The 8,820-nt window shown below is 42.9% G+C and overlaps 1 protein-coding gene across 2 annotated transcripts; it reads left to right on the top strand.

The window, feature by feature from the left end:
* Positions 1 to 125: 125 nt before the first annotated feature.
* unk (unk zinc finger) lies at positions 126 to 8,240 on the top strand. Of its 2 annotated transcripts, none has more exons than XM_030754518.1 (15): positions 126 to 447; positions 939 to 1,148; positions 1,852 to 2,028; positions 2,117 to 2,247; positions 3,119 to 3,254; positions 3,357 to 3,474; positions 3,559 to 3,643; positions 3,728 to 4,023; positions 4,141 to 4,206; positions 4,378 to 4,552; positions 4,643 to 4,750; positions 4,852 to 5,037; positions 5,117 to 5,298; positions 5,434 to 5,694; positions 7,520 to 8,240. In XM_030754518.1, the coding sequence occupies exons 1-15, from the start codon at positions 299 to 301 to the stop codon at positions 7,673 to 7,675; spliced, it is 2,436 nt and encodes an 811-aa protein (XP_030610378.1). In that variant the 5' UTR covers positions 126 to 298; the 3' UTR covers positions 7,676 to 8,240. The 2 variants fall into 2 exon arrangements, with proteins under 2 accessions (XP_030610378.1, XP_030610376.1); XM_030754516.1 differs by having other exon boundaries at positions 129 to 447; positions 4,369 to 4,552.
* The last annotated feature ends 580 nt before the right edge of the window (positions 8,241 to 8,820 follow it).

Genomic DNA, 8,820 nt, shown 5'->3' on the forward strand with positions numbered 1-8,820 from the left:
GACCTCGATTGTTCCTTATTTCCTTCTGTTTAGTTTTTATACAAATGCCATAACTTTGTAACAAATGCCATAACTGTGTAAGAATATCTTGACTGTTTATAACTAGCACAATTATTAGTCAAGTCATAATTGAACTTCATGTCCCATAGTTCCGTGTTAATAGTCGTCCCTTTGCTATTACTTCCTCTTGTCTTGCGCAGGCTCACATCGCCGCAGAATGCGGATTTCGAAGCTAATAAGAAAAGCTAGCCAGTAAGCTAAAAACAAGCTTCTTGTTGTTGGGCTTTAGACGGGCAAAATGTCTAAAACGCATCCACAGCCCCCGTCATCTTCGGTAGTGACGACTACCGGAGGACCATCTTCGTCCTCTTCGTCTTCGCCCGCAGGGGGGTCAACATCTCCTGCAACCGTGTTGAACGTGCAGCCCGAGAAACCTCAACATTACACGTACGTAGCTAAGTTAGCTGGATTAGCTAGTAAAGTGTACACAACCTCACGTGCAGTTACACACAGCAAACAACAGTTAAAATTTATTTGAGGAAAACGAGTGCGTGGTAGACTAGTTTAAAATGGATGAAGCAAACATTTTCAGCAGTAATGTGTTTATTTAGCGCAGCAGGTCTCGATAAAGAGGCCTAACGTAACAGTAACAGTAGCCCTTTCATACAAGCTGTGTGTGGTAGAGGATGGTTTAAGTGTTTTGATTGTGTGTGCTACGGCAGCATTAATTTAAAGCTTGTTTAGTGACAATATGTACAATAGGAATAGTTTATCACTGCTGCCGAGACTATGACTGGGTTGGGCTAAGACAGTTCTTGATAAGGACAGGAAAAGTCATAAAATATATTCATATATTCCTATTTATAAGACACTGTAAAATATAGTAACACCGTACAGCAGTTTATTCCAGTCTCTCTTGCTGCTTACCTTTTCCCCAGATATCTGAAGGAGTTCAGGACGGAGCAGTGTCCCTTGTTCGTTCAACATAAATGTACCCAGCACCGGCCTTTTTCCTGTTTCCACTGGCACTTCCTGAACCAGCGGCGCCGGAGGCCAATCCGCAGACGGGACGGAACATTCAACTACAGCCCAGATGTTTACTGTACCAAATATGATGAGGGAACAGGCACCTGTCCTGATGGAGATGAGTGAGTCTGGCTAAGGATTCAGTTTTGTACAAGATTGCCTCACATCACGTTTTCGTTGGTTTTCCCAGCTGCCTTGATTTAATTTCAGTACAAAAAAAATGGCGACTTGTGTAAGGGGCAAGTCATTTTTGTGAATGGCATACCTGACCGCACCATGTCTCGGAAGGTCTATATTAGGGGTGTGTATAGGCTTAATTAAAAAAGAATGGCACAGTGTTTGACTAAAAGCTCCATGTTTTCAGGTTTGCAGTCATTTTTAAACTGTTAAGAGAATGTTACGTTCAGGTCCTTTATGAAATCCACTATGCAAATGTGTAGGTCACTGCATATCAACAGACTGTCTTCATCTGGATCAAAGGCAGTGAAGTAGTGATTCTGGACATCCACAAATGGGCCAAAACCGTGGAAAATGGCTTGTTGCCACCCATAGATAAAGGTGGAAAGGGTATATATTTCGTAATTGGAGCTTCTGATAAATACTACTTAGTATTCTGTAAATGTTGTGTTCTTAAATCACTCTATAGTAAAACATCTCATGGTCATGTTTCTATCCATGCAAGAGTTGCCACAAACAGACAATTATGAATTGAGCTTTTCTTTAACAGCTTTCTGACATTTTACTGACAAGAGTTAGTTCATAATAAAAAAAATCATCAGTTGACTTGCATGTTTTTATATACATTTTTAAATGTTATTTTTCCAGATGCCCATTTCTGCATCGAACAGCAGGTGACACAGAGCGCAGGTACCACCTCCGCTACTATAAAACTGGATCGTGTATCCACGAAACTGATGCAAAAGGCCACTGCAGCAAGAACGGCTCCCATTGTGCATTTGCTCACGGATCACATGACCTGCGCAGCCCCGTTTATGACATCAGGTGCACCAAATGAAATGTGCAAGCCATCTTAGTTTCTGTGTGCATGGCTGTGTGCTGACAGAGTCTTTTGTCATTATGTGCTCCACAGGGAAATGCAGGTGATGGAGTCTCAAGGAGGCTCGGGGACCGCGGAGGGAGGTGGAGGCGATGGACAGTCGGGACAGGCAGCAAGCACAGCCCTGATAGAGAAGATCTTGAGCGAGGAGCCACGCTGGCAAGGTAACATCTGGAACACCACTTCAGGAGGCATTCAGACAGAAAAAAAGCTGCAGGAAAAAAAGAGGCCGAGCTGCAAACAAAATGTTCAAACTCTCATCAGTGCAAAAAACTGCAGGGTGGCACAGTGGTACAACAAAAAACGCTCTAGGTTTGAATTCACTGGCCAGCTAGGGCCTTTGTGGGTGGAGTTTGCATGTTCCCCAAGTGCCTGGGTGCTGGGTGCTTCACCTTCCTCCTGCAGTCCAAAGACATGCATGTTAGATTAACTGATGATTCTAAATTAGTCATAGTGTGAATGGTTGTCTCTCTGTGTTAGTCCTGGTGTCCTGTCCAGGGTGTACCCTGCATTTCACCCCGTGACAGGTGGGATAGGCTCCAGTCCCATCACACCCTGCAGTTGGATAAGCAGTTAAGAGGATGGATGGAAAAAAATGCATGGTTAACATCAATCATTCCAGTTGGCTTTCTGTTGCATCCATGTCTTCCTTCAATATCTATTTATATTATTTTTTCTTAAACAGTGCTAACAGGTATGTGTGAAGGTCTAGTAATTGAATTAGGTTGATATGCTTTCACAGGACCTCTCAGATCTTGATATAAAAAAAAAAAAGTTTTCTGTTATTATTAAATGTATGTCTCAGTTCTTCAGAGGGCACAAAGACATCAGTTTGAACAGGCCTTGAATCTTTTCAAGTCCTTAGAAACCCAGAATTTAAATGTAGCGTCTGATCTTCCTCATACAAAGTTTTGGGCTGTATTATGATATTATCTGTTTCTTTAAATCTCTTAAATCTTTTAAGGTCAAATATTATTACTTAAATTCAAATGGCCTGCCTCACTGTGTCTTTTCTTCTTCTCCATATCTCCTCAGATAATGACTATGTGCTGTCACATTACAAGACTGAGCTCTGTAAGAAACCACCTCGCCTGTGCCGTCAAGGTTATGCCTGTCCGTATTATCATAACAGCAAAGACAGGAGACGCAGCCCACACAAGCACAAATACAGGTGCTCTGTTTCATTGTGCTAAAGAAGCGATTTACAGATCAGTGTTGTTGCTCGATTGGGGTTGTGTTTAAGCAAATTGTTGTTTGTTTCATACCACCACAGAGCGTTGCCGTGTCCTGCAGTGAAGCAGAGTGAAGAGTGGGGAGATCCCAGTAAATGTGAGGGAGCTGAGTCATGTCAGTATTGCCACACAAGAACGGAACAGCAGTTCCACCCAGAGGTTTGTCTCTTTTAGGGGAACGCTCATAGAATCTTGACTGGAAATCACAAAAGACTAATAGCAGTACTTTTATTTGGGTCACAGATCTATAAATCCACCAAGTGCAATGACATGCAGCAATGCGGCAGCTGTCCCAGAGGGCCCTTCTGTGCCTTTGCTCATGTTGAAAGTAAGTCCCCACAAAACACGACTGGTCATGTCTTCAGAAACCTGATGAGTTGGCTTGTAATTTTAGTTTTTCTTCCTCCTCCAGAGCCCTTTGTTCCTGAGGAACCATCATTCCCCAACCCCAGCTCCCCTCCACCCCCTAGACCTCCAGACCCTCTTCCTGTCCAGGAGATTTCTGCGAGTCCCAGTAGTCACAACATGGGGTCTTGCTCTGTCTCAGACCCCTTCTCCCCCTCTGCAGGCTCATGTGTAACAGAGCAAGGTTTGCTTGGTAGCGTTTTGTCTCTGTGTGAGGACATGAGTGGATCTGCAGAGCCTCAGTCTCCTTGGGCAGGAGAAGGAGGGTACGGCCGGGCACCTGGCTTTGAGAGGGAAGATCAGGTGAGAAAGACATATATAGGTTTGTATTAAGATACACTGAAAGAAAATCATCTCTGGAATGAAGCTGTAGTTACTATGCAGTGTTTGTCCTTCTTATTTTAAGTCACTATTTTTCAGGCCAAGCAAAGGGGCTTTGCTCTGGAGCAGCGGCACAGAGAACTGGCATCAACTCAGAACAAACAGGTAAAAACACTACACCTTTCAGCACTTTTTTTTTTTTTTTTGGTGCTTTATACTAGCCTAAATTTTGCATGCCATTAGCTCGTCCACTTATTTTCTTGCTCATTTATTTGTCAATGTCCTTGTGTGAAGGACACGTTAAGTAACAAAATCCTTTTTGCTAAGGACTTACAGGTGTTTTTGCCGGTCGGCAGCCCTTTGAGTCTGTCCTCCAGTATCCCCTCTAGTCTGGCTGCCACACCGCCCAGCCCCGCTCCTCTCGGACCCCCAGGATCCAGCATATCCTCTGGAATGAATGCTAACGCTCTCCCCTTTTACCCAACTAGTGAAACTGTAGAGTCAGTTGTTGGTAAGTAAAGATGTTAGAACTAAGACGGTTCCACATATCAAGCAGGTGTGACAATGAAATATTTAAGTTGTGGTGCTTTATGTGTTCTAGAGTCAGCCCTGGATGATCTCGACCTGAATGACTTTGGTGTTTCGGCGCTGGAGAGAAGCTTGGAGAGCAGCAGCAGCTCTGCTCTGCCTAGTGTGGGAGTTATGCTTGGTACGTAAAAGCATGAACACACAGAACTGTCGACATATGAATATCTGTGCAACATTAAACAGTATGCACATGTATGTAAAAATATTCATTTGCCTTCATAGGCGGTAGCCAGCTTCAGAGTTCTGCTCCAGTGAACATCCCAGGGTCTTTTAGCAGCTCCGCTGCTTTTAGCTCACCTTCACCATCTCCCCCAGTCAGGCCACACGCTTCTCCATTCTTCTCTACGCATCTGTCCCAACCTGGCCAGTCAGAGAGCACCTTCCTGGGACCATCTCATAGTTCTTTAGGTCTGTAGAATCTCATTTAAGTCATCGAGTGGTGATGTAAGCGATATGATTTTGCCTATATTTATTCATTTCTTTGTAGGTCTGAATGGTATGAGCACTAATATCTGGGAACACTTCCCATCAGGCCAGGGGTCTCCTGGTACACCTCCAACCCTACTGCTCTCTGGCCCCTGTGCAGAGACCACCAGGCTCAAACAGGAGCTGGAGGAAGCTCACAGGACACTGAAGCAGTGGGGTCACAGCTGGAGACACACAGCTCAGGTAGGTAGGTAGTGGGGCATGCATATGTGAGCGTGTCTCTGAAATGGCAGTTTGTATGCCGTGACCTGCAGAAACTGAAGAAACGAATCCCAGTTCTGACTGCACATCATTTGTTCTGCCTGCTTTCTCTTGCAGTCGTTCGCTGCACTGAAAGCAGATGCAGAGGAATCGCGTGCCCATGCCGCACGATTAGCCATGGAAGCAGAAAGAGCCAGGCAGGCTGAGGAGGAGGCACAGAGACAGGCTACTCTCCTGCAGGAGGCGCTGGAGAGCTTAAGGAGCGGCGATAATCCTCATCTTACACTGCACCAACTCCAGCTACTACACCGACTGCCTTTGGAGTCGGTCCTCAGTTTACAGGCTCAGCTCTGTACCTGCTTACATGCTGTAGAACAGGTAATACCCAGAACCTCCACAGTACTCAGGAGAAAAAAAAGTATTTAGGGTTCATGTGTAATACCAAAGGTCAGATGGCTAACACACAAAGCTGACCAGCCCACCTCAAAGATGGAGCAAAAAACATTAAATGAAGGGATCGTTGTTCAGGATGCTTTTACCTCAGTATTTGAATCTGTATACAGCATAATGAGGACTACAAAGCTCCAGCTTAGCTTCTTAGGAAGAGAAGCTTTAATTAGTCATCTTAAGCTTTCTTTTTATGAGCTTAATTTTCTATCAAAACTTCCACAAGACTTTCATACGTTGACTAGAAATCTTGGCTACATGGCCACAAGTTTGAGACAAAATGTGCTTTATTAGATAAATGTAAACATACTTTTTACTATTTATGGAACTTCTTCAGTCTTCATTGTACATATTATGAGTCTGAGCGGACATTGATTTAAACTGGTTGCTTTGAAGGCGAATAGTCTCACTTTCCAGTTTGTGACCAGTCTGCAACAACCAGAGCAATCACAAGGTGTCACACCCCTATTTTAACGGATTTCAGCCAGGGACAGCCAGCAGCCTCTCACCATCTGGGTTGGAAATACACATTTTTGCCAGGAGTTCACTGAGCAGTCTCCAGATCTGTGTGACTGGAGCCTAACTTAACAAAATAATGTTTTGGACCTATTATAATAATTTTCAGCTCCTCATTTTTGGAATCACAGTTAAAAATAACTGTCATTTCTCTTATATTGAACCTTGATTAAGGTATGAAAAAACACAATAGCCATCATTTCTTGTACACACAAATCTTGTGTGTACAGATATTTCTCGCACAGATCAGTGATTTATCAATATTCTTTTATCTGAATTTGTTCGTACGTCGCAAACAAATTTAGAAGTCCCTCTGACGATGCGTACAAGCAAATGAAGGGCTGGCTGTCTTAAGAAACCTTTAAAATGAATAGTACTACTACTGCTACTAATTATTATTGCCTTTTATTCATTATTTACAGTTTTCCTAAACACCGTGAGCCATAAATTGCTCAGAATTACAATTTAATAAAAATAAAAATGCATGTAAAGAAAACTAAATACTGAATGGAAAGGTCTCAGCTTTAACCTTTTAATCCAAACATATTTTTATCTTTCATCAAAAACAACTTCTGCCGCACGCAATCACACACTTTGGGTCCTCCACCTGTTTTCTTCTGCTTGTAGACTGTCTTTTTCATATCAATTTTGATTCCGGGCAGCACGGTGGCGTGGTGGTTAGCACTGCTGCATCACAGCTGGATTGACATCTAGAAGGCCTGGGTTTGATTCCACCTCGGCCTGGGCCTCGCTGTGTGGAGTTTGCATGTTCTCCCTGTGTTTGTGTGCATTTCCTCCCGCAGTTCAAAGACATGCAGGGTTAGGTTACCTGGTCACTCTAAATTGCCCACAGGTGTGAATGGTTGTCTGTCTCTCTGTGTTAGCCCTGCGGCAGGCTGGTGACCTGTACAGGGTGTACCCTGCCTCTTGCCCCATGTCAGTTGGGATAGGCTCCGGCCCCCCCGCGACCCTGAACAGAATAAGAATTTTGATTCCTATTTTTCTTTAACTCGAGCCAGGGAAATTCAGCACCCCCCAAGTTATTTCTGCCCAAGTGTCACTTTTTTAAAATTTATTTTAAAATGTCACGTGTCATAAATCAGACGGTGATGTTGAAGGCAAACTCATGTTTTTTGTGCAAGGTAAGAATGTGTCAATGCACATAGTAAATGAGACCCAGTGTAAAAAATTCTTTGTGCAGTTTAAGAGGTGTAAACATGTGACTCTTGTGTTTACTAAGGTGGTGTACAGGAAACAGAGACAATGCTGTGTGACATGTGGAGAGCAGGGTTCGGTGTCCCTATCCTGTGGCCACGGACTACAGTGCGAGAGCTGCTCCACCTCCACAGATTGCCCACTCTGCCCCGAACAGTCGCTGGAACAGCAGCTCTCTTGACCTCACAATTCAGTGGGACCACCACAGATTCCAGACCAGTCAATCCTGATTCCACAGATACCAGCCTCGAGTCCTGGCAGCCGTTCAGAATTACCTGGAGATCATTTTGTTATGTGGTAATAAATTAAGCACTGACCTAGCTGCATACTTTTAAGATGAGATTAACTCATTACTTAGCAGCTTGGTGAGCTCTAGTCACTAAGTAAAAGCTCTTAATGTGGAACTTAGAATGAATAATGTTTCCAGTGTTACCAATGGAACACTTTTTTTTAACTAGATATTGCTTTTGACCAGCAGCACTGTTCTTTCTCTCACCCTTGAGTTGTGAAAATCACTTTATGACCTGCTGTCATTACTTCTGTAAACCTAACTATGGAATATTTACACAGATAGTTCTCAATTATGTTTTTCACTCTAAAGAAACAGTGTTTTCCATCCATCTGCAACAGGTCAGCAGTTTTTCTTTCTATTTATTTTTAACATTCTTGAGCCATCTTAACAAAAATCAAAAGGTCTGACTGAAAACACTTTAAGGGCGTGTTTAGTTTCATCCAGCAACGAGTCTATATTGTTACAGCCAAAAGGAGGACATCCCACCTGCCTACTGATACCACTTGTCTAGATTTTATTAATTTTTTTTTTCCTAGCAAAGGAAAGCTAATTACTGGCCATTATTAACAGAAATATTAAACCAATAGTAGTAATATTTGTTTAAATTTACAACAGATGGCCTCTATTTAAAGCACTCAGGTTTTCTCTAATATTCTTCTACATAAACTGGAAGAGGGAAGCATGTTAACACAATCGAGGCAAACATACTCAACTTGTGTAATCTTTGAAAAGACATATTTTTAATTTTTACTTTTCATGTTAACGCAGACATAGGTATTTTTGTGAAAACCGGCCCCACATGACAGGTTTCTCTGCCAATATTTTAGCATTTGTAGTAATCTTTGACATTTCAGTGTCAAATGTAGTCTTATATTATACACACACACACACACATACACACACACATAGTTAAGTGATGTCATACTCTTTTGCACTGATTAGACAAAGCATCAGGAAGCATACAGGTATGTAAAGCTGTGTGAGGCTCTAGGTGTTCATGATCACTGTGATGGTCTTCAGTAAACCCATGCTCA

This window comes from Archocentrus centrarchus, chromosome 19, assembly GCF_007364275.1.
Source record: "Archocentrus centrarchus isolate MPI-CPG fArcCen1 chromosome 19, fArcCen1, whole genome shotgun sequence".
Taxonomy (NCBI): Eukaryota; Metazoa; Chordata; class Actinopteri; order Cichliformes; family Cichlidae; genus Archocentrus; species Archocentrus centrarchus.

Bases quoted from the DNA above. Each gene is read 5' to 3' on its own strand.
- unk (XM_030754516.1), top strand. From the start codon at position 299: ATGTCTAAAACGCATCCACAGCCCCCGTCATCTTCGGTAGTGACGACT. The intron at 1,149-1,851 runs GTGAGTCTGGCT...TTATTTTTCCAG, and splicing joins ACCTGTCCTGATGGAGATGA to ATGCCCATTTCTGCATCGAA. The intron at 5,299-5,433 runs GTAGGTAGGTAG...TTTCTCTTGCAG, and splicing joins GCTGGAGACACACAGCTCAG to TCGTTCGCTGCACTGAAAGC.